The 25,642-nt window shown below is 36.1% G+C and overlaps 2 protein-coding genes across 2 annotated transcripts; both read left to right on the forward strand.

The window, feature by feature from the left end:
* The first annotated feature begins 1,182 nt into the window (after positions 1-1,182).
* Positions 1,183-13,203, forward strand: LOC135689151 (DGAT1/2-independent enzyme synthesizing storage lipids). Its single transcript, XM_065206290.2, has 8 exons — positions 1,183-1,706; positions 6,927-7,094; positions 8,332-8,402; positions 8,982-9,104; positions 10,237-10,300; positions 10,694-10,769; positions 11,152-11,215; positions 11,926-13,203. The coding sequence occupies exons 1-8, from the start codon at positions 1,364-1,366 to the stop codon at positions 12,031-12,033; spliced, it is 1,017 nt and encodes a 338-aa protein (XP_065062362.1). The 5' UTR covers positions 1,183-1,363; the 3' UTR covers positions 12,034-13,203.
* A 1,696-nt stretch (positions 13,204-14,899) lies between these two features.
* On the forward strand, positions 14,900-24,135 carry LOC135689152 (proteasome subunit beta type-2). The gene is made up of 7 exons (XM_065206291.2): positions 14,900-15,060; positions 17,785-17,907; positions 19,229-19,299; positions 20,078-20,170; positions 21,489-21,558; positions 22,780-22,829; positions 23,933-24,135. Exons 1-7 carry the CDS (start codon positions 14,970-14,972, stop codon positions 24,038-24,040), a joined length of 606 nt encoding a protein of 201 aa, XP_065062363.1. The 5' UTR covers positions 14,900-14,969; the 3' UTR covers positions 24,041-24,135.
* The last annotated feature ends 1,507 nt before the right edge of the window (positions 24,136-25,642 follow it).

The following is a 25,642-nucleotide window of genomic DNA, read 5'->3' on the forward strand; positions in this document are numbered from 1 at the left end:
TCTTATATTTATTTGGAAGAAAAGATATAGGGCAAATGCGAGAGAGCACACGAGAAATCACATGACCATTCATGTTTTCCAATCCGCAACTTTCATATTATAGCTCTAAACCAAAGATAATAGAAAAGAGACTCTGTTATATTATATTTGACTAAACCTAAATCCCCTGGCGTCCATTCATAGGAAAGATTTTCCACTTACCATAAATTCTCTTTTAGCCCCCCTCTCTTATTAGCCCCTCTTTCAGAAGGAAAAGTTTAATTAGCCCCCCTCTCAATTTAGGCCCCCCCCAAATTTTCACTGATGCTGATGCTGATATAAGTGAACTTGACAAAAACAGAGATTTGCATTTTGGTCGTTCAATACTTTGCATCAAATCAAAATTCACACCATGTTTCTTCCAGTCACTACAGATCCGAAGACAAAGATCTAATGTGCATTAATCATGGGCCATGTGAGAGCCGTTTACCAAAATTACAGGTCGTTGGTACTCAGAGGGATGAAGTCGCCCATTTTGAATGCTCGATTTCAGAAGGCGACATGGCCCAAAAAGATATTCTAGAATTGATAATTGATGATTATAACGATGACAATATAAATGATATAGAAATTAGTTTATAAAAAAAATTAGTTTACCGCTATAAATTATTTTCTATTACAAAATATTTATTAAGCCCCTTCTCTCAATTTAGCCCCCCTCTCTTATAAGCCCCCCTTTAAAGTGCTCAAAGACAATAAGCCCCTGGGGGCTAAAAAAGAATTTGCGGTAAAAGAATTTTTCTGAATTTGGGAACAAATGTGCCCCGGATAGAAGAGCCACCAAATGTGCCCCGGATGAAATGATTATACAAATTTTGACATAACCTTTGTCAATTCCATCTTTCCACAGGTGAGATAAGGAAACCACTTTATTGTTATCTCCCAAACACGTCAAGTCGAGCGATGAGGCCAAATGATTGGTGACGTCATGGTGCACAGCGCGGTTGGCTTTAAACATTAAATTGTGCACATGCTTTCAAAGAAGTGTTCACATGAATCAAAATATGAATGGTTTATATGATTTTAATTCAAGATATCCGTGCCGTGACATGATGCACTGAGGGGAGCACGCCGTTGAATGACGAGCACGTAAACATTTTCATTATTGGGTGCAAGTTATGTCGTGATCTTATTCATGTCGTTTTGTGAATAAAGGTGTTCTTAATTTATAAATATGCTGATGGCCAAATTCTAAAAACAGACAGTATCAAATAGTATCTCAAGAGGTGTGGGTACTAGTGAGGATTCCCCGGAAAATTAACATACAACGCATAACAAAGTTTATGCCAGTAGAGGAATGGACTAAGAGCTGCCGGATGCAAAAATGATTGAAGAAGCTACAGCAATAGTTGAAGATCTCCAGATTTCTCAAATTTATTTGCAGAGGGGAGGCATCTTGGTGTCGGCTGTCTGTAGCCATTTCTCGACACTTTGTGTTTTTGTCTTCGATTTGTGGATACAATGGCATATGGTCATTCTATCACCAATAGTCCTTCTGTTTATTCTACCTGGTTTTATACTAATCTTGCTGTATGGAACTGCATTATTTTTACACATATACCAACACAGAAGACGCCAAATCTATGATGCTTATGCTAGTAATTTTTGGGAAGGTGCAAGAAGCTCGGTAGCTGCATTTTATGATGCACAAGCAACACTCTGGCATGGTGAGTACACTAACTAACCCTCTAACAAGAAATGCTCCACTTGTATGAACTCACCTTTACGAAGAATTTGAGTGAGAGTAACTAGATACTAGTGCCAGATTTACTAGAACAATTTGCAAGTGCCAAAATTAGGCTGTTTGCAACTCTCTTCGTGTTTTGCTGTTTTTTTCTTGTTTGTCAAAAATCCATCGTACCATCACCATAAATATGGGCAGGTGGATGAAATTCATTGTGCATGGTCTGGCGATTGTCTGGGCATGCTTGGTAAACATGAACCTGTTTTCTATGTTATTTTTACTCTTTTCCTTAGGATGTTTTATCGTTGCTTTGGTTATCGATTCAATTGTCTCTGCTCTGGGCACAAGTATACCTTCAGTTCATGACAAAATGCCCAGAGTTATGCAACAGCAAGCAACATAGAAAAATAAAGCGTATTTCAAAGTAAAATTTCAGTTTCAAATACTTAGAGAGTTGTAAAAAAACTCTGCAACAAGAGGTCCCTCCGATTGTACATGCCAAAGTGCCTCGTGAATCAGAAAGTATTGTGCAAGAGTTGCTATCAGATATCCAAGTTATCTTCTAAAGTTACAAATGTTTGCTGGCCTAACTGTCATTTAGAAAACAAAATTCCAGTTTGACTTTGCTTGAGAAATGAAGCAAACCTTTTGCAGTTACTTTTTTGATCAAGGTCGACTCTCGATTTTATGATCAGAAATTGCTATAGGTGGCATCCCCCAAAGTCTTGTGATCAACTTGCTCAAGCATTCTGCTATTGTGGTCACGCGATATTGTTCTAATGCAAAGAAAGTAACAGGGAATTAGCAGATTTGTATTAACACTTGTCTCCAATACAAAAGCAAATCATAGGCAAAACATGTTTTCGATGAGAATCTTTTGTTATGGTGGATTCCCCCAACAAGTCATAAATGGAATAGTGCCAATGTTTCATGGTAAAAAATATCTTGTTATTTCAAGTAGAGGTGCTCGCATGATTTCCAACCTTGAATGAAAGCAATGAATGGGAACAGATAAAAGTTTTAGCTAAAAGTATTTTGGAGATAATTGTTTATTTAGAGAGAAATTAAAAAATTTGGGGTATCTATATCAACTTCACCCAGTAGAGTAGCGAGGGGGAGGCAAAACGAGGCAGATGCCCCGAAATGGCAAATAATATCTTTGAAAAGAGCGTTTTCTGGCATTCCAAAGGGTGTGGTCCCCCATTTTCCCTTCCTCAACTCACCTTTGCTTCCCCAGACTGAGCTACTGGTTCACCTATTTAAAGGTTATTGTATAATACCAGAATAACAACAATTATGTGATGTAGACCTTAGAAAAAGGAATTCTTACTGTAAACATGAAGGCAGAAGAATAGGATATGAATTGAGATTTAATAAAATTTACTGTTTACACATGTCATAAAGTGCTCATTGCTGCAGAGGCTGAGCTGTGCACATGCTTATAACAGAATGGGTGTTACTTGCAACACTGAGTTGCATAGTAGCCTGACGATTGCATTATGCATGAAACTTAGAGTTTAGTAGGGTCCTGCTTGATACATCAAAGTATGTCGAGTTTCAGATTTGTATTTGAAGACATTCTCTAATACATTGATAGCTATATCCGCTGCTGCTCTTTGAATTGATAATTCTCTAGAATGTCTCATTCCATTATGTACTCGACAGATCTTTAAAGAGCACCACAGGACAATTTATTCAACTTTGAAAGGGTTCCCTAGAAATATAAGGGAAAGACACATTCTTGTAAACTATGACTTTACCAGAAGACAATCTATTCTCTGTGTTGTATTCTCTGTGCAATTCTGAGCAATACTGACATATCAGGAGAAAAATTTTAGATTTCAACATGCATGATGAGGATCAAAGAAATATGAGAAAACTTTCCTGAGTCCCAGTGGAACCTAAAAGTGCAAACCTCAAATAACCTTAGGCCAATTTGTGTACAGAATTTGAGTCTACAAGGAATTAACCTTTCATGTTTTACATGAATTTAGAGTTATAGCCTACAGATTCCAGCCAGATATAGTTAACTAAACCACAAGGAAATTTGTCATTTTACACTTTTGCATCAAATGTCTATCAAAAACCTGGCCATTTGCTAGTGTCATGGATTATTGTGGTTGTTAACTTTTGTTTTAAGATCAGCATTCTTCTGCACAATCTCACTTCTGGCTTTTCAAGGGTCAGGCATTTTCTGCAAACTTGTGACATTCCAGAGGTGAGAGACAATAGAAAGTGCACTTGTCGGATTGATAGCTAATGGGGTACAACAATAGATTTCATTGGTCACACCCATTGTCCTCCTACTCTGCAGTAGCTGGTGCTGCCACTGATGACAAACATGACACTTCTTGACATACGACTTCTCCCAAGTTGGCATAGGAGGACTTTATCAAGAGGCTTTCACCCACTGATGAAGCAATGCCTTGCTATTAACCACCAGAAAATCTCCATGGAGTTTTAAAAGGGGAACAAATACAATTAATTAGATAGAGACAGTGTGAACCAGGCCAGTTGGGCTACCAAGTGATCATCTGGCTGGCCTTCTCACAATTGTAGCAAAATGTTTTTGATTTACCTTGTTACTTTTTCTTGTCTAGTATATTAGGCCCTCTTTGCCAGCCATCACACAAAGGTTCTTTCAAAATTCTAGAGCTGGAGCCTCCCCTCCCCGATAACTGTCAAACTGTGTTATATTTCCTTTACAGCAGTGTACTGATTGGTGGCAATATGGACAATATGAATTTTGTTCCGACAGCACTGGCCCTTCTGTATTTGTTTAGGGTGAGGGGACATTGCTACCAAACATATCTGCCAAGATAACCCACTTTTTTCATTAGAAGCTATGATTGTGCAAAATATAATTAAAATCCAAGACATGATGGTCATAACCCATGGATGGTTTGACATGGAATAACCCAGCTGCTAAATAAAGCTTTGGGGGTTTGACTCTAACATTATGGGGCTGAGAACTGTTGCCCAAATAATTGCAACACTGTATTATTTTTTTCTTGATAACAAAGTACTAAATGGAAGGCAATTTATTGGAAACTAGTTCCCCCTAAATTCTGATCAAACTCGTAACAGCCGTTTTCTCACAGTGGGCGTTGTGGGGCCTGTCAATTCAATATATAGAACAGTTTGTACCCTAAAGAATTTAGGCTTGTTTTTGCTGCTCCCATGTTCTAGTCCTTGTTTATGATGTCGCTGCCGTATTGCCTGGAAGCTCCTATTCCAATACCCGAACATAGGTGACAACTCCTCGGGTTTTAAAACCATGTGATAACAAAGTGACGATGTGCATACCAGTTTTCAACATGTTGCAGAATTCTGCCCATGAACTTTATCCTTTGCGTTTTATTATACGATTAAAAGGTGTAAGGTTTGGCGAATGCAATAGCCTGTGAGGTAAACTCTGATCATCTGATAGTTATAGGACAATGATTTATGCATAGTTTGTGCATTTACTACATCAAAAATGGTGTGCATATTTCGTTGACCAGACGGTTCAAATTGCGGGGGATTTGAAAAAAGGGTCGAATATGCTGCACTTTAGCAATTCTTGTTTCGAGTTATGATCATTTGTCGGTGTTTCAGTGGAATTGTCTGTATGTAGCAAGCGAGATCCAGGAGGACCATGGTCTTATACGAGGAGCAAATCATTCCAAGAAAATCTCGTACACCTTTGGTGGAAATCCTATTGTTTTATCTCAAAAATCCTCGGAAATCCTTTTGTTTTAGGGAGAATCTCGTACGCTATTTGCAAGAGTAAATTGCCCCACAGTTTTATACTTTCTAGTAAAATTTGCTGTTCATGACTGGGAACCAAATCTATTCAACCTCTCTATGACCCCTCCGCTTTAAAGTTCAAGGTTTAACTCTAACTTCTTTCTTCAAAGCAGTATGAGTTTATAGAAAAGACACCTCTTGTATAATCAAAGTTTGTGACACTGACACTGTATATACTTATCGCTACTTGACCCTGACCAAAATACTATTGACGCCGTAGGATTTAGATTGACCAAACTAAAGCCAATCTTTGACCCTATTGTAGCCTTGTAAATGCTTTATTTTATTTGGGAGGCGAACGAGCATGTCCGCTAAGGTGTGAGACAACCCCTGTAATGGAGTCATAGATCATGCGTAGAAATGGTCATGTTCCATGCACCTGTATTCCGCAACGGGGGATTGCCTCATTCATTCTTGTCCGTCTTGGTTTGTGCTACGAGCAATCGGCAAGCGTTCATGTTTACCAAACATAAACTTTCTTTTTGCCTTTATTGGGTTCCTTTATTGGAAATTAAATTGCTGAAAATCAGCTGCTTAGGTTACAAATTGCCAATTTTTATGGAAATCACGTGTGTGTAATTGAAACCTCATTTTGCTAAGAACTTAAATATGGAAAGGATAATGTTTTCATCAAACGTTAAACTCGGCTATTTTGAAAGTATTTTCTCTACAATTTAACGAAATGTTAGTAAATTGCAGGAGAAATGGAGCCAATGATTTCTAAGTTATTAGCTGTTTGCTCAAATCCTCGCAATGCGTTGTTCAAGACATTGAAAATATCTTGGATTGATGGTTAGGAAAGGTACTGGGGTTGTTAAAATGCAGACACCAATACAGAAGATTTTAATCGAAACATAAAATTGATGTATAAGCTCTGACAGATAATGAAGCTTCCGTTTATATTCGATAAACACATGACATAATAGTCATTAGAATAAAGGTCTGAATGGCCATAAATCCTTAAGTTTTAGAAAAGAGTCTATGTATAAAGTTATGTCCGGATGTTTTGAGTAACTTTTTGTAACGTTTCGAATGGATATATCAATCGCCCTAAGTCTACTACTTCAATGCTTTGACCATAGTAAATAATTTTGGGACAAAATGATTGTGCCGTTTTTTGGAGGGATAAGGATTTTAAATTGAATGAGGTTCCACTATACAACAATTCAGCAATTTTTGTTGGGGATGGGGAAGTGGCTGAGAATATTTGGTATCAAACCTGACGTACGATGTTTCTGTGGGGTAGAGGTTTAGGATGGAAATTGTAGAGGTTGCCACAACCTATAAAGCAGGAACAAATGTTTGGACAGTAGGCCTTAAAGAAAATTCCTAGTTCTTGTGTTCAAAGGTAAGATCTGCGAAGGTGAAATTATTGGGAACTACCTATTTCTGAAATATATCTTGTTTGTTTTAGGCTACGAGGCTCATGGCCTTGAAAACATTCCAGATGAAGGAGGAGCACTTTTGATTTACTACCACGGAGCTTTGCCTATAGATGTTTATTATATGATGGGACGAATAAAGACGGCCAAAAAACGGAACCTTCGCAATGTCGTTGCTGAGTTTCTGTTTTATATTCCAGGTAATGGCTTGTATACTCTTTTTTGACATGTTTCCCGATATTTATTTTAACTAGAGGATTGTTTGGGGGTACCGTAGCTCAGTTGGTAAAGCGATGGACTTAGTGCCGAGTGTTTTGGAATTCGGGCTCCGGCGGAACCAACGAAAAGTGTAAGGAAATGCAACTGACTTTCGAATGAAGTGCCCCACTAAAATACCAAAACAGCCCCTAGCGGAAAAATGGATATAAATTTGAAAAAGGATTTAGGATACAAACGTCATGTCTGTAGACCGATCTTTTTGGGCATATGATTATCAAAAAGACAAGTTCTCAGTCTGCCTGACTTATCTGTCGTTTGCTAAGGATAATTCTGTGGTAGTTTTCATTCGTAATTTTTCTTGCTTCTTTTTGGTCTAGAACCATTCAAAAAATTTTTTACTTATCTCTAAAACTGTTTACTTATGCAAGTTTTTAAAGTTTTCAGAAGTATATTCAAATTTCATATTTCATATGTTAATATCATATGTTAATATTCAAATTTCATATGTTAATATTTTGAAAACCGGTCTATCATAAACTGCTCAATGCCGTTTAAGCAGAGCTGTACATGATTTTTAGTGTATAGAACAGAGCTGTTCGAAATTGCTACTCCGAGATTCACGCTTAATGCGATCAACAGGCAACTGTTCCTATAAAGCTGATATTTTGAAATATGTTGATATTTGATATTTCAACAAGATTACCATGATGTTATGGCAAGTTATTTTCCATCAGTCACATGCCTGTAGAAAAATCAAACAGTTCCTCTTATTACTCATTCAAATTTAGCAGATCAAAGAGGCATAGCAGATATCGCCATGAGTTTCATGGCAAAATGGAACTTGATTGTTAGAAACTTTGTTATTTAGAAGGAAGGGTTGCGGGAGCTAGGGTCTCTCGAGGTGAATGCAGGGCATCAGTGCACCAGATTTCGAAAGCCCCACTTTTTTATTCTTAGAGCCTGATCTTGGATCAGAATCTGTGTCTTTAAATCTGGTATTGTTCTTTTCCTCCGACCTCATCCTTATTTTGTCAGCATTGATTATATATGGTTCAGGTAGTCGTATCTAAGGCCCCGTTTGGAGGATCGGAGTCTCATAAAGTCGCGTCAGAATTCGGTTGATTACAAGATGCCGTCCCCATGTCGTATCAGATTTCGTAGTTTACGCCTTTACATTTCATACACAAATGTCCAAATACCATGTTATTTTTTTTCTAGGTTTTCAGATATTAATGGACGTTTTTGGCTGTGTCACTGGGCCAATTGACGAGTGTGTGAGCATTTTGAAAGTAAGTCCTTGGATGTCCTAACTTTAACTTTCAGGGGGACGTTTCTGTTCACAATGAACATAAGTGAATTTTTTGAAATGTTTGTAGGGTTGCTTACTCCTAGAAAAGCTTCGTTTTAAAGGTTCCCCTGTATATCAAGATGACTTCAACTGTTTCCATTGTATTTCATGTGTATACATAGATGACGTTTCAACAGGAACTCCGAATTAATTCATATATCAGAATAGAAGTTCGTCCTCAGGTTATTTCTCCCTTGTAACCAAATGTATTTCAGATGTACAAAAATTTCCTTTTCTTTTTTTGTCCCCGTTTTCAAAAAAATTTATTTTGAAAGTTGGATCAATTTTTACTAAAATATTTTATTTCCTATCTTAAACGAGACCCTGACGATTGACTGACAAAGTTGAACCTTTTCTGTGAATACTAGCTTAACTGTTTTATCGATATTTCGACATTTATCAGTTCACTTCTAGAGGTGTAGCCTTTATAGCAATCCGTTTGGATATCTGTAAAATTGTCATAATATTACGATAATAAATCGATTGATATCGATGTTACGATAATGTTTTTTCCCCTTAGAATGGTGAACTACTTGCGATCTCACCTGGTGGCGTTAGAGAAGCGCTGTTTTCAGATGAGAATTATAAAATGATATGGAACTCGCGTATAGGCTTTGCTAAAGTGGCTTTGAAAGCTCAAGTGGTATGTTAATACAAAAAGATTTTTTATATAATCCGTTATACTTTTAAACAAAGCCTTCTACGCTTCGCTTAAACGTTAAGAACCATATTTGAATGTTGGGAACCGTATTTGAATATTGGGGACCGCACTTGAACATTGGGTACCGCACTTGAACGTTAAAACCGCACTTGACGGTTGAGAACCGCACTGACGAATGTAAACCACACTCGGCTACTAGTTACAACACTTGGCCTCTGGTAACAACAATTGACTTATGGTAACCACAATTGACTATTGACTATTGGTCATCATGAATTTTTATGACTATCTACGAACTTTGTCTTCTGATTTTGTGAGAGTCGCTTTTGCAATATTTTGCAAAGGAGACTGTTTTATGAATAGAAGATCAAGGAAATTTAGCTAAAATGGTATCAAAATGGTATCAAAGTAAGACAGAAAGGTTTCAAATTGATTGGAAAAGTTAATGGAATTCCAATTATAGGTATTCAGGAGTTACTTTTACCAAAATAGTTCATTGTCTCTGTCTCTTTAGTTTCTTTGGATGTTTATGTGTAAAATTAGGACATTGCTATTGAAGACCGTTTTTGCTTTCTTTCCGCCCGAAATGATTATATCTTTCTATTAAAGTATTTAGTCGAGGTTAAAGTTTTAATGCATTTTAACTGAAAATTTGAAGTGATTTCCGGTTCTTCTAAAATTATATTTTGCCTAAAATTCTATTTTCTCCGAAGTTTTATCTTCTCAAAAGTTCTATTTTATCTAAAATTTTATTTTCTTAAATATTTTACTTTCTCTAACATTTTATTTTCTTTAAAATTCTATTTCATTTAAAATTTTATTTTCTCAAAATTCAATCTTCTCCAAAATTTAATTCTCTCTAAAACTTATTTTCTCTAAAAATCTATTTTTTCTGATATTATATTTGCTCTAAAATTTTGTTTTCTATAAAATTCAATCTTCTCTGAAATTTCATTGTCTCTAAAACTTATTTTCTCTAAAAGTCCATTTTTTCTGAAATTATATTTGCTCTAAAATTCAATCTTCTCCAAAATTACATTGACTCTAAAGTTCAATATTCTCTAAATTCCATTGTCTCTAAGATTCTATTTTATATTTTTGATTTTGTTTACAGCCTGTAATTCCAGTATTTACTCAGAATGTAAGGGAAACCTTCCGAACTCTAAAGATGGGGCGGAGTAAGTGCTTTTTGTTTCCTTTCTGGAAATGGCTGCTCGATTTTGTGACATTAATCCTGTACAAGTTAACTTACTAGCAAGAAGAGTCTCGTATTTATATCGCTATGCTAACAAGAAGGGACCTCGTATTTAAATCGCCATGCTAGCAATGAGGGACCTCGTATTTTTAACACACGTTGCATATAATTCACTTGGCGCTTGCAAAGAAGTATCGTACAGATCTTTTAAAGTAAGCAAGCCGATTATCATAACTTTCTTCCATTGATCCATCACTGTATCTTGATAATGTAGATAGTTGGATGTTCTTGCATACAATTTCTATCGCTTACATTTTATCATATTTTTAGTACCAGTCAATCGCGATCATCCATTATTATGTGTCGCTTTTTTCAGGGCTATTTAGATGGATTTACGAAAAAACGAAATGCCCGATAGTGCCGATATGGGGAGGCTTTCCAGTAAAATTGAGGTAAATTTCAAAATAAAGCCGAATTTTGTCTGCATGCCGTTTTATTCTGTGATTCACAATATAAACCTTATGTAGAATCAGTTATTATCTACAAAGACAGACAGATACTCGTAGGTATTATTTTGCCTTGAATCCTTTTTATGTTTACATCGTTTAAGCTTGATTTATATTGTCTATGAATAATTCTGCAATAAAGTTTTCCAACAGTTACTTGCAATGATTGCAGTCTACTAACTAGCATTTGAGTAAAGATCAAGACTCTAGCTGGTTGAAAGTTAACTTGCAATCCCAGCCCTCAATGTTCATCGCCTCCCCCCCCCCCTCCGACTACCAAGGCACTACCAAGGCATAGCATTTGTTACAAACGATTTATTTCCTTTAGGACTTACTTTGGCAAGCCTATCACTATAGACCCGTCACAAAAACCAGAAGAGATCGCGAGATGTGTAAGTTTTTTATTTATCTTCACCTTTACCTCTCGAAATAATTTAACCCGTATTGTCTGACATTTGATAGACAGTCTAAAATTTGATAATGTTTCCAAATTCGAATAGGGTTCTCTTCAGCTACTCTTGATATTTCTGGCCTTGACCGTCAAGCAAGGTTTGAAAGCTGCACTCTCAAATCTTTATGGTGTGACGCTGTCTCTATGGCTAGGGTCGCGGACTACAGATCTAAGGGTCTGTGGTACGTGTTACTGACTTATCAATTCTATTCACTAAGAGTGAACCAGGCTTTTCAAGTGTCTTGTCATTGCATTCCATCCTTTAAACGTCCCTCTGTATTCTTTGCACATTGCATTTTATCATAAGCAAGGATGCAAATGAAAACGGTTGGCACCTATGCGTGCACGCAATGTCATTTTCGTAAATAGGTTATTACGGGTCTATTGTGTAGCTAAAGTAGAGACAATGAATTTTTCCAAAACTTTGACAGCTACCAATGATTAATTTCTGAATTGCCACTGATTCTTATGGCATTCAATTGGCCTAAGATACAAAGTAAAAGTTCAGAGACCTCTGTTTTCAACATGGCTAAGTGGCTAGAAGCGTTTGCACAACTTATAGAGCAGTCACTTCTAGACCATCATGTGTCATTTTCTACTTGTTTTTATCTTCTTTTATCGCCAGTTTTTCTGAATCTTAAATGTGTTTAGGTTCACAAAGAAATACATGCATTGATCACAGAGCATCAAAAACTGCCAGGAAGCATTCTCAGAGGCCTAAAAGAGAGAGTATACAACTCGAGTAGTAAAAAAGCATAGAGCCTAGAAAGAGCTGACCGAGGCATAAAAGATATAAGACATTCAAAGAGTCGGCTATAAAAGATTTGTAGATACGTATATTAATTTAATGTAACTATTTCAATTGAATTTCTGAGTTTTTAATTCATATCCAGTGGAGTTGTTCATATAATTTTTTGAAATGAAGCTCAGAGTGATCATAGTTAATTAAGCCTTTGTAATATGTTATCGCCATTCTAAATGGTGTTGCAAATAGATAAACCTTGCACTAGGGAATACCTTTAGCCCACTTTTTGGTCTCTTTGTAAGGGAATTCATTTATCATGTATCCGTATCTCTTTGTAAGAAAATACTGTTTGAACCCATCCAGGTCTTTTTGTAAGGAAGTACCTTCTGCACACTGTTGAGTTTATTTGTAAAGGAATGCCGTCTGCATCCGCCCGGGTCCGATTCCAGGCCCGGGTCCACATCTTGGTCCGGGTTTAAAAAATTTCTCGTATCACCAGCAGTGCGCCTCTTACTTTTAAACAGCCAACCGCTATTGATCGAAAGTGTCTGCCTTCGTTATGGTGCCCTCCGCCTACGCCAAGTTCATTCTTGAATAACGCTGTTTTCGCTACTGCGTTTATTGTATCTGAATATCTTGGCTTATAATTTGTTCTGGTAGCTTTCATAGCGTCTCAACTACTGGGCATGCTGCTAAAATCGCAAATATTTTGCAGAGATAAGCATAGTTTCATTATCATACTCGTCTTTCGTATCTTTCGAAAATCATGAATACTAAATACTGTATCTTTATACAAATATCAACCAAAGAAGCAAAATAACGTCTTGTAACATAGAAAGGACTATTTGCCCTTCAAAAAAGCAAAAGATAATTACATTACCCAGAGATGCTCGAGCTCAGTAGCGTTGTGAAGACTTCAGATACTTCAAGGGATTAGAATGTAATAAAATAAAGCGAAGATTTCTATAGAATGTAAAGAGTAATATTGAAAATTTTCATGTGTATAAGTCATTGCCCTGTTTGACTCATTTCCTATAGTTTATATATGTACCAGTGTTGGTGTAATTAGATAATTGTTATAAAATGTCAATTTGATTACATAGAAATGTATAATTTCGTTGCTTTATTCAAAATGTAGTTTATCCTGTTTTAAGCGATTTGAATGTTATAGACGACAAAGACAAGGTCGTCTGAAATACCTTTTGACCGCAAGTAACCGCCTCTGACTATAGGTAACCACCTCTGACTATAGGTAACCACTTTTGACTGCAGTTAACCGCCTTTGACGGTAAGTAACCGCTTTTGACAGTGAGTGACATCATCAAGTCCGTAGCCAAATTATCCATCTGCGAACCCATGAGTCTATGATTAAAGCCCACTAAAAGCCAAATATGATCAGGACTTGCATTAGATGAATCTTGTTGTTAATTTTGATGTCCCTTTATCCAGATATTTTCCTGCTTCAATGTGTTATTAGGTGCGAGGATGGCTCAGTTGTTAGAGGCGCTGACTACAGACCCAAGGGTCCGTGGTTCGAGTCTCTGGCATGACCAAACTTTCACCCAGAGTGGGGAGAGTCGCCAGCTCTCTGTAATTCCAGGGGTAGGAATCACGAGGTGTAGTCACATCGAGAGGAAGGACCAGGACACTGCTCGATAAGCATAGCTTCTCAGTGTCCTGAAAACGACCTTCGGATGCTAGGTAGCAACAAATACAAATTCGCCATTACTATTCGTTCTTTGATTTCTGATAACTCCGTACTTTTCAGACGTCCCCTTGCCTTCAAACACGTCAAGGTACCCCCCCCCCCCCTCGAGATATCCTGTTCACTTATCTTGCTAAATTTTGCCTATTGTGACATCAACATGCGAATCGTCCTCTCTTGCCACCATAGTTTTGTTTTTTTCTGTACTGATTTCTACTCCGTATCGCCTTTATGTTTCATCTAGTGTGGTTTTTGGGGTTTTCAGCCAGGAAATCAATGTATGCAGCAAACTGAAGGTGATGGTGACGACTCTGCATTTGACTCCTCCAGTAAACTCATCCAGTGCATCAATCATCATTCTCTCCAAAAATGAGTCAAAGAGTATTGGACATAAAGTGCATCCCTGTCTAACTCCAGCCGTTGCTCGGAACGAGTTTCTGTAATCAGTTCCACTTAGAACCTTAGTTACTGCCTTCGTGTACAGTTGTTTTATAAGACCCATGATGCGTTTTCCAATGTGATGATACTTAAGCATGGTGTCAATCGTGCAATTGTATCAAAAACTTCTTTTAAATCATTGGAATTATGGAGTACTGGTTTGTTAAACGGTAGGTAACCGCGTTTATAGATAGAGAACTGATTAAAAGGGTCTTTTTTCCACGGGTAGAAAGGATATTTGGTCTACGTAAAGATCTTTCGTCTTGTTCACCAGACTGAGAGAAAAGGATGATTAATTGAATGACGAAGTGAATGGTGGAAAATTTGACCACCTTAACTGCTTAATGATTTTGAAAAATTTCGCAAGTAGGGCTCCAGGAGAATTTTCATAAGATAGAGGGTGGTTCCTGAAGACCACGCCGATATTTCTATTGATGCAAGTACTTTAACCGACGTTTAGGAAATGTAAAAAAAATATTAGAAAAATATCGATAAAAATAAAAACTTGCAAGATAACATATTAACGTCGAGATCTTTGCAAATAAAGCACACCAGGACCTTTCAAGGTCCAGGGAGAAATTTCCAAAGGCTAGATCAATGCATTTTGTTTTAAGGACGGGCCCTCTTAAAATCAAGGAACAATTTTAGCAAGGGTCTCTGCCCCCAGGTCGCCCCCTAAAAATCACCGCTGCCTCTCTCCTCATATTTGGTTTTTCAAATCGAGGCATTTTGAACATGGATTCCCAGACTGCATCTTGAGGCTGCTGTGTCATGGTTGTAAAGAACAAGTAGTTGCTAATTGTCACAATGGAGTTTCTTGTAGGAATACAAGGAGATGGGTTTGTCCTTGTGGCAGCGGATAAAAACGGTGGAAGAGGGATTGTTAGAATGAAGGACGGTAAGGTTTTTTTAAACAGAAAATATAGTACATTACAATTTTAGTTGTTTTGAAAGTTTGAAACTAGGCCATGCATATGCTGGCATAGAATAGGCAGGGAGTGGGGTTAAATTTGCAAATTTTTCCTCTAGTGCATTAAAAACAACCTTTTATTATCGAAACTCTTGCTCAGCAGTAATTTGGCTTGGATTAAAGCAAAGCATTTGGAAACCATGCATCGAATTTGATGTTGTTACGCCATGGCAAAGATTTTTTGGCAAAGACCTTTCGCGTACAACTGCGCCAGACTTTAACGTTTGGTCTGCGCGGGAAACGCACATAATATTTGTCTGCACATAATATTTGTTTCTCTGTTAAGGTTCCCCGCGAATATTCGACCATTTATTTTAAACTTCTTCACACAAAGAATTAAAGATCTTTTCACGCACACAATTTGTCAAAAAAACATTCCTTGTCCACAACTTTGAATTTTATTGTTCTGGCGGTATTACTTGCACAGAAAAATATTTTACAGTCTGGCAACAGCAGTACTTATATTAAATTTTGGTCTATTTCTTCGGCAATAGTTTTGGTTTAATTGCAAGACATTGCATTAAATCCTTAATTTTCAATCAGAAGTTCTACATTAATTTTTGACATTGTTGTCATAATAGGCCATTGTGTATTCCATGTAGCAAATCCCTAAGATTTTTTGAGTGAAGTTATTTGACATTGGTGTGCGATAAACATCTTGTGGGATGTCATTCTAGAAAGATTTTTACATTGTGAATGGTAAACAGAGTCAAATCTTTATTTCTAAAGCACAAAATTTCAAAATATTATCATCCTCAATCATTCCCACTTTATGATAAACTTTACTGAAAATAGTGAGAGATTAGGTCAGTGTTATGTTATGTTTCTGTGTTTGTTATGTTCCTGAAACATTAAATGTATGTTAAAACATGGTCAATCCTGTCTGATAAATATACCATACTACGTATCCCCATAGGGGGCAGCTTGCCATAGCATGGCTCAGCTCTCAAATTTGAGCCAGCTGTGGTAGGAACTGGGCATTAAAAATTGAGATTTTCAACATTGACTTTCCTTTTGACAAATGTGAGGAATGAAAATTTTACCTATGAAAATTTGAAAAACAACTCAACAGTTTATATATATAATACAAGGTCCATTCTATGTATGCTTCACATCCTGGCAGGAATGCAGAGCATACACTGCCTTGTGCTGCCAGGAAGTTGTATAAAGCTAGAAGCAAAGAGCAACATGATATGCTTTTAGCTACAATAAGAATTTTCCATTGATTAGAAGGTATTAAGAATCCCAGAAAGAAATTTTACTGTAGACTACATATCAAGTGCAATATTCCTGTTAACTGAGAAGCCTTTATCACGCTATAATTGTGATGTGAAAAGTGACACTATAATTGCAAGATTCCATTTTTCATATTTGCCAGCTTGATGAAATTTTTCCAAATGTTTTATGTTCACCACTGGCTGATGTTTCCAAAATCATAAAACTACTCGATTTTTAAATGATTTTTGAATTACACGCTGTTAAGCAGTTAAGCATGTCAAACTGTCTTTATATTGAGGATTTAAGCTTTCTATGAGCTGGCTTTCTCTATTTATGGCCAATGGTACAATTAGGGGTCTGTTCTAGAGTACCCCAGTCTAAGAATAGAACTCAGGGGGCAAGATATGATTTGGGTCTATATCAAATCTTTTCCTGCATGTCAAACTGCCTTTATATTGAGAATTTCAACTTTCTATATTATAGGGCTCTCCCTTTATAGCCACTTATAGTATGGTAGCCCCTAGGTCTGGACCAGAGTATCCCATTCTGAGAATAGAACTCACAGAGCAAGATATGATTTGGGTTTATATTACACCTTTTTCAGCATGTCAAACTGCCTTTATATTGTGAATTTCAACTTTCCATGACCTGGCATCCTCTGTTTATAGCCACTGGTAGTATTAGGGGTCTGGACCAGAGTACCCCTCTCTCAAAATAGATCTTAGGGGCAAGATATGATTTGGGTCTATACCACATGTTGTTCAGCGTATCAAACTTTGTACTTTCTGAAATTTTGGTGCTTGTATCACAATTTGCACAGATCTGCTATATTTCTGCACTAATCTCCTGCACTACTTGGAAAAATGATTTCCCAATCTTGTTGATAGTCATCCACATTGAAAGTTTCTGGGAATTTTGGATGATGTTCTCTTGGAGCCATTCATGCTATTCAAATGCTATGATAAATTTAATGGACACTTCAGAAACCTACAGTTCTTGCCAGTGTAATGACCATGTCATTGCTTAAATTGAAAGTGAAACATCCCAACTTATGCCCTCAGGGGGGTTTCCACTTAAGCAAATCTTCAGCAAATTTGTCAGCGATCATTGGAATGTCTTTTGTTCTTTCCAAGCATTGACGACTTTGCTAGCAAGATATAAAAGTCGAAAGGAGTTCAACTTCCTAGCAAATTTACAGAATAGAGAAAAACCAAACATGCTCAGCGAAATCCACTGACAAAGTCACTGAAGAATTGGCTCAGGTGGAAACCATTCTTTGGACTCCTTTAGGTGGCATGTGAAATGGACATTGCTTTATCAAACCCAGTTAAAGGGCTCAGTCTTGCTTGGGATAGTTTTAGTACAAAGAGAAAACATCACTTCGGTCATGTTGATGCCTTTTTTAATCAGTTTTTTTAATTCTATTTTTTACAGATGAAGATAAAATGTTTAAACTAAATAGTAAGACATTGATGCTGGTGAGTGGCCAATCTGGAGACACAACTTACTTTGCAGAATACATAGAGAAAAATGTTAGTTTATACAAGGTGGTGAATGGTATGTAGTATGTTTTAAGTTTTTTAAAATGTTTTCAAGTGTTTATAAAATGTTTCTTTTAAAGTTAGGTAGATATTGTTCTATACATCATATAGCATCTACAATTATGCCTATACAGCATCAAGCACTTTATGACAGACTGGTAAACAGTAATTTTCATGATTTTATTCATTTGTTTTTATTAACTGGTTATTAACGAGTTTCAAATATTATTCAGTTGATAACTAATTTATTTTATGTTTTGATTTATAAACTTGGATAGAATGTTAGATAAAATCTTTTATCATTAAAGATTTATAGTTTAAGTTAAATTTGGCTCATATTTTAGTTTCTGTTATCTGTTTTAGTTCCTATTGACATTTAATTTATAGTTAGTGAGGGGTTGGTTGATTAAAACATGACAATTACAAGTAGGAGTCTTGAGTAAAGCAACATTTGTTGCTATAATGTATAATGTGAGGCTACAATGTATGTAGAATGAACTTCAATTCTCTAATGACCATGGGTGCATGCAACTCTTGAGCTGCAAAAACACATTTAGTTTTTTTCTCAAGTCTTACACCCATAGTTATTAGAAGTATTCACAGCATTCAGGTTCGTTCAACCAGCAGCTTTGACTAATGTTTCATTTTCTTTATATTTAAGCTAATGTTTCATTTTCTTTATATTTACAAAATGTTCGTAATTTCAATATATTGAATGCTAATGCTTGGCTCTAACTAGAGCAAAAATGCGTTAGAAAAGTGGTGAGCAAATTTAATTAGAAATAAACTTGCAATCTCCACAAAAATGTGTTCAGAAGCCTTCCATTAGTGTTCCACATTCACACAAAGAATCAAATGACTGACATATTTTGTAATATTTTTATTGCATTCCTAACGTATCTTGGCTCTAGTGGAAACCAAGCTTACTGGACACATAGAGATAGATCAAGTGAGGTTTCATGAAACTCCCTTCAGTGTCTTTGAAGATAACTAGATTTGATGAGTAAGAGTTCTGAATTAGAAAAAAATGTACAATATTATGCTGAATCAAACACTGCAACATTGGCACAAACAAAAGGGAAAACTTAGCTTAGAGATCAAAGTAAAATGACAAAAAAAAGAAATAAAAAGGAAAACATTAAGAAAAAGCAAAATTTGAATGAAAATAGCCAGGTTTTTTATGAATATTTTTTAAGACAAGACAGTAAGATCAGAACTCCACAAGCATATGTTAAAATATATGCATCTTTTACATAGTGCTAAAACTTTATCATTGTTTTGGTTTTCTTTTGTGGAATTATATCTTTATGATGCCTACGTTTTTCTATTTCTACAAGGTTATGAACTAACTACTCATGCAACTGCAAATTTTACCAGAAAGATGATGGCAGATTATTTACGAAGCTATGTAAGTCTTCTTTTCTAAGTGTTTGCGCTAGTGTCCTATTGTAGGTTTTACTTCAACTATAGGTTTCACGTCCACATATCTGGCAATACTGCAGCTTATGGGCTTTACAGCTTTCTGCAGATTGGGTCTTTTGATGGAAATTTCAAATGGTCTGTGTTTTTAGCACTGGGTTACTGTTTAGCATTGCATCAAAAATTAAGGGATGAAGGACAGTTCTTAAACTGAAACTTTTGCAAGATTCATTCAACTTTATTTGAAGGCATTGGTACAAATTTTGGTTCTCTGTAGATTGCTGCCTTTGGTTCATTCTTTTGAGAATTGCAGCTTTTAGCCCTCAAATATAAGGCCCACTTTAATAAGGCCCAACTTATTGTACCATTAATTGGTAATGATTCCTATCAACCTATTATTTTATGTTGCTGTGGTAAAGATTTGGAATTTCTATTTTCAACCCTTTTCGTTTTTTTCTTTTTGACGGTTGAATTATTTGAACTATATCGTATTTGCAACAATTCAATTGTGATCCCTTATAGAAATTTTGATAGCACCTATTCAAGGGTTGTAATTAATTCTTTTTATTGAACCACATAGAAGTATCTTTATGTTTTTCAATAAAAGGGTTCCAAAAATGTTGAAAAAAAGAGGTAATATGTACAAGTTCAAGTTTTGTGATCATTGTTTTTTAGTTCAAAACCTTTTTTTCCTTTATTGCAAGTCTACCCAACTAATTTTTGGGCAGACCAATATTCTCCTCTGAATTGTTTAATTTATCTTACAGACCCCTTACACAGTAAATCTTTTACTGGCTGGTTATGACGACCAAGATGGCCCTTCTCTTTATCACATGGATTACCTTGGTGCTTTAGCAAAGGTATGTTAAAACTGAATCTACGATAAATGTCCACAGTTTTCATCGTTTACTGAACTGTTATTATCCGTCGAGTTAAGCTAGAAATAAATAATGGAATAGCGACTGATGGTGATGGATGAAAAGGTTAAGAAACAAAGATTTGTTGAAAGGAAACAGGTAGGTAGGAAGGAAGGTAGGAAGGTAGGAAGGAAGGAAGGAAGGAAGGAAGGAAGGAAGGAAGGAAGGAAGGAAGGAAGGAAGGAAGGAAGGAAGGAAGGAAGGAAGGAAGGAAGGAAGGAAGGAAGGAAGGAAGGAAGGAAGGAAGGAAGGAAGGAAGGATGATAGAATGTATGGAAGGCAAGAAGGATGAATGGAAGGAAGAAATACTTCTAAATTTATGTCTGAATGCAATGTGTTTGTCTATTTATGTTCGATCAACCTGCCCCATCCTTTGCTTCTTACAAAAGTGTAGTGTTCTACATTAAGAAGCTTTCGTTTGCTTTGATATTTCCTTGTTGTTACTGCTCATAGGTGAATCCAGACATAAAATTCACACTTATTTGCATATTGCTGTTTGAAAATTCCTATCAACTTATAGTTACCGTGTGACATTGACAGCTGTAGCAGACCAGATCATCATTCCCTCTGAAATAAAATGAATTTTTAAGTAAATCAAGCAGTTTACATGAAAGGTTTGCTCTTTATCTTTCGTGTAAATAAGAAGAAGTTTTCCTTAAAGCTCAGAAGCCAGCTCGACCTCATTATGATTTTTCTGTGCAGATGAGCTGTTTTTGCATAGTCAAATTATCAAGGCTTTTTGTACCCAAAGGTTACAGTGCATTTTCTTCTAATGAAAGCTTTTTTGACAAAGCTAATAAAGGTTTGCGGCAAAAAATGATGACATGACGAAAAAAATAATGCTTTAAAGGGGACTTGAAAGTTTCCAAAAATGACTCCTTTTTATGAACCTAAACCATAAATATATATACGGTCAAATCTTCTCGCTTTTTGTGTATAGAACATGACGGTTCTAAGTTGCTACTCCGAGTTTCACGCTTGACTTGATCATCAGGCATCTGCCAAATCTGTGTATTTCGTACTTTCTAGGAAATTGTAAACATTTTCGAATTACAAAATGTTCGATTTTCAAGGATTCGAAATTATAGAAGTTCATTTCCAAGGGACCTCAGAATTTTGTGCGAATTACACCAGTTTGAATAAGACAATTTTAAAAATATTTAGATGTAGTTTATGGGAGCATTTTCACTGCACTGCCACGATGCTCTCTGCATTTTAAATTTACGGTGAATTTCCAACTAAACCAGATATCTTCTCTTAGGCACCATTTGCCGCTCACGGATATGGGTCATTTTTCTCGATGAGCACCATGGACAGATATTACAAGACCGGTATGAAGAAGATCTTGATTCCAATTTTGATAAAAAGTTTTGATGCAATATTTTCATCTAGCAGAAAAATTTTCTCTCATTTAATATGTAACCAAGATGAAAAAGATATTTTTGCGGCCATGATTGTTGTAATTTTCGTAAAATTCGTCGAAACAAGGGGAGATATTGTCTCTTGAAAAGTATTGTGAAACTTTATAATGTAACACATTATTTATTAGGATAAAAGCTGTAATTCATCCACCGTGTGGCTTGTAATATTTTCAACGACAAATCTGCGACAAATGAATTTGATTGGCTGCCCATTGATTGACAGCTTTAATTAGACCAATCAGATCTAAAGCTGATTCCTAAAATTGTGATACCACGATATAACATTATAAAAGAAGAAAAACATTTCATAATCTGCAGGTTCTTCAAGGAGAAAATTTGCTTGAAGGGCAACCGTGTCCCATTTACTTATATTTTGACTCCAACATTTTTGAGAAATCTTGTGCTTTATATAAAAGTTTTATATCCCAAATTCATTAAAATTAATGAATACATTAAAATTTGTGGGAATCCAATGTTGGTGTTAATGTATACCCCCTGTGACACACCGAATAGATTCACAAACAAGGTTTGTCTCTTTCAACGCTATGATAAGGTACGTTTTCCAGCTTAGGCCCGTACATTTATTCTCCAAGAAATCAACAATGCATCGTGTTTATGTATCCATCGAGTTTCACAAGAATAGATCCTCAACTAAAAACCGAAATGCCTACAGCAAGCTACTCCACCCTTATATACTGTTCAGCAAGAAATTTCTAGAATATACTTGTACAACATCACGTGTGCAGGAATACAATCTGGAATAAGCAAGTTACAGTATGTTACGGAAGGCTTACTCTAGAAGTTTCTAGTAGCGTGTTCTACTTGTTAGCATTATTAAGAAATTACTTGAAAAGTCAAATTCACCACAAATTGTTGAAAGAAAAGAACATCGTCAAAGCAGCTTTCTCATCTGTTAGATTTCAAATTATATTAGATTATTGGCTCTCATTACAGAGCCATCGATCTTACTCATGCGAGACGCAGAATGTGTACAACTGAAACCGTATTCTGTAAACCTTTAGAATCTAAACTTTTATATTCTTCCACTGATTCGGCTGAAATTGAAACATTCGCGTCCTATACTCAAGGCTATCTTACTCGCCTCTTTAGTGAAGTCACTTATTCTTACAGGTCTAAACAAGGATGAGGCTTTGGTTCTGCTGCAAAAAGTGGTCGACGAGGCAAGTATTTTTACCTTTAGTACTATAATCGTTGTCCTAATTGGTACCCAAACTTAGTTCGAATCTAGACTTTTCTGATTTCAGTAATATTCTCGGTGAGGTTTTCATATCGCATCTATCTATTGAAGCCAGAGGTTAAATGAAAGAAAACCGAAAGGTTTTATACCACTTGTTTTAGAATGGTAACTACTTCAGCGAGGCTTCCTGACTTTTACCAACGCGTCTGACATAGCAGTCAAGCCTAAAAAGAACGATAAATTATTAGAATAGAAAAGCGAGGTAAATATGATAGCTGTTAATCTTAAACGTTACAATTTTGGCCTAACATGGTTCAGCTTTTAAGGAGTGGGGCAGAGGGTGTTTTTGTTTTGCTGTGGTTAGAATGCTTTGCTGCAGTTCTCAAGAGCTAGTGTGTTTGACTATGGTTTTTATTAATATTAAAATAAACTACCACGCAATTGATAGGAACGATTTCATTATCTCACTTATGATTGACTCAAAAAACCCGACTCAAAAACCAGACCTCATCATACGTGCTAAGCTAAAGATTTGGGAGAGCTCATGATAAAGCTGTGAAGGATGAATATTACATGACTTTCAAACATCTATCAACGCACGGCTTATTATGAAGGTCATATACAAAATCAAGCTAATTACTCGGTATCCTCAGCAATTATACTTCTATTTGTGTTCTTTTTTGGCCAGCTGGTTCTGCTTTTTGTTTCCATCAGGTTAATGGCCGCAATTTGGCAGTAGGATACCTGATGTTTATGCATAATTTGTGTAGGAGACGTGTCTGGAGTCTGGTTATTCTACTATGTCGTATTTTTTAAACTTTAAACTTAAGTATTATTTGCAAAGCAGATTTAAACTTGAATCTCAGAGATGAGTATTTGCCAAACGGTTGATTAAATCACGAATTCTCAGAAGATATTTTGAACCAAATCTTTTGTCGTAAACTCTGCCCTATTCCTTATCTTTTTAAAGACTTCTCGCAATAGTGTTTTCTTTTTTAATGTTTTCTATCGTGTTGTAAATAATCAAACTTATTGATTTCGTGCAACTTTGAACCAGCCTAACTCTGAAGCATGTTTTTCTCGCAGGTCCAGAAGCGATTTATGATATCTATGCCATCATTCATGGTGAGGTGCATCGACAAGGATGGCATACATAGGCTTGATGACTTTGTAGCACGGCCAATTCCAACATAAGAACATGTTTTGAACTAGACATCTTAAAAGACCTTTTAGCTTAGAAAATTCGTTGGGAGTAAAGGAGTTTGTCAATATCATGATGTTTGTTGAAATCTTTTCTTCGCTACAATGTTCAACTCATTTTTTTATAAAATGCAGCCTAGTCACTGTTGAATTGGCTCAATAAGTCACACGGCAAAGAAAAAGTGTATAGAGCCTGGGCAGCTAACATTTGAATTATTACGTTAGAAAGATAACAAGCAATCAAAGACTTTGTGCAAGCTAAAAGAACCGTAAACAAACATAAGGATATAGGAAAATTTATATGAAATTCGAGGAATGCTTCTGATTACACAACATTCTTGTAATAACATAATTCTCTTTCAGCAGGCTACCAAAAAAAAATTCTATGTAGCAGAAAGATATTTAAATTCACAAGTGGCGAGTGTTCTCTAGAGGTGAATAAGCGTAATAAATACTTTGGGTTACTCGCAGTATGGCAACGCTCACAGCGACAGTGTTAGCATAGAACATAGCAAACTGTTAGAACATAGCAAACGATCTTGTTATGCGAAAGGCTGCGAATTTTGTAAACTATTGCTTGAATATTTACAGGAGGCTCACAGTAGTGACTAACAACAGCTGTGCCCTAAATGTTTATTGGACCCTCCATGACTTTCTACTATAAAATTCAAAGATCTGGTTTGAAAAGTTGTGACGAGTTCTCAGTTGAGACGAGTTCTCATAAGACCGCATAAGATAAATACGAAGTATTTATGACTTGGATCCGTGATAAAAAAGTACTGTAATGTTGTAACAGAATAATGTCTGGGTTTTTTAAATTTATTTCTAATTGACCTATTTCAATCTACAACTGGGAAATAGTTTTCTATCCTGTTCTTTCGGAACCTTATTCAGTTATTCTGACGTTTTATTCTCTGAGTAGTGTCGGGCAAAAAAGCTTTCAGTGTGCTATAAAATTTTTGCTTTTCTCAAAGCCATTTCAATTTTTCTTAAACGTAGCTTTTACCGTGGACAGGTAAAATTTTGTTGGCTACAAAATGAAAATAAGCCAGGCTTCACATTTGCTTTTAGGCACTTTGCTAAACCCCTTTTTGGTTTTTACATTTTTGAGTATTTTCTCTTTCACGTCTATCCCAAGCCTCCAATGGCAGACAGACCATATTTGTTACCCTCATCGTTTCCTCTTTCTATAATCAAGTCTTCGAACGAATTACCATGTTTATGGGACACCTTTAACATATACTCTCGCAATAAAGGAGGAAGAGTAAAGTATGAATTATATGCCACTTCAAAAGGATTGAAATTCATCTTCACATGATATGGTTGGAGTTTTGTTTGCTATTTAAAGGTTGTAAGCTGGTCGTGTAGGAATTTTTTGAATTCAAAGTTATGTGTGGATGCTGCACTGGATGTTGTTATCTTGAAGTTTCCACTGCGAATAGCCTGCTACCTGGATGGTTTTACGATGAAATATATCGTAATGAACTGTACCGTAAACACAACGAGGACCGATGCAAAACTGTTGAATATCTCAAACATCTGCGATCTCCAACATCCGCTATCGCGAACAACTTCAATCTCGAAACATTTTTCATT

Source organism: Rhopilema esculentum, chromosome 9, assembly GCF_057945365.1.
Source record: "Rhopilema esculentum isolate cy_ngs chromosome 9, ASM5794536v1, whole genome shotgun sequence".
Classification (NCBI taxonomy): domain Eukaryota; kingdom Metazoa; phylum Cnidaria; class Scyphozoa; order Rhizostomeae; family Rhizostomatidae; genus Rhopilema; species Rhopilema esculentum.

What these genes read in the sequence shown, in the direction of transcription:
- LOC135689151 (XM_065206290.2), top strand. Translation starts at nt 1,364, where the DNA reads ATGATTGAAGAAGCTACAGCAATAGTTGAAGATCTCCAGATTTCTCAA. An exon ending in ACAAGCAACACTCTGGCATG is followed by an intron (nt 1,707 to 6,926) that starts GTGAGTACACTA and finishes TGTTTGTTTTAG; the next exon opens with GCTACGAGGCTCATGGCCTT. An exon ending in AGTGTGTGAGCATTTTGAAA is followed by an intron (nt 8,403 to 8,981) that starts GTAAGTCCTTGG and finishes TTTTCCCCTTAG; the next exon opens with AATGGTGAACTACTTGCGAT.
- LOC135689152 (XM_065206291.2), top strand. Translation starts at nt 14,970, where the DNA reads ATGGAGTTTCTTGTAGGAATACAAGGAGATGGGTTTGTCCTTGTGGCA. An exon ending in ACCTTGGTGCTTTAGCAAAG is followed by an intron (nt 20,171 to 21,488) that starts GTATGTTAAAAC and finishes ATCTTCTCTTAG; the next exon opens with GCACCATTTGCCGCTCACGG. An exon ending in TGCAAAAAGTGGTCGACGAG is followed by an intron (nt 22,830 to 23,932) that starts GCAAGTATTTTT and finishes TTTTTCTCGCAG; the next exon opens with GTCCAGAAGCGATTTATGAT.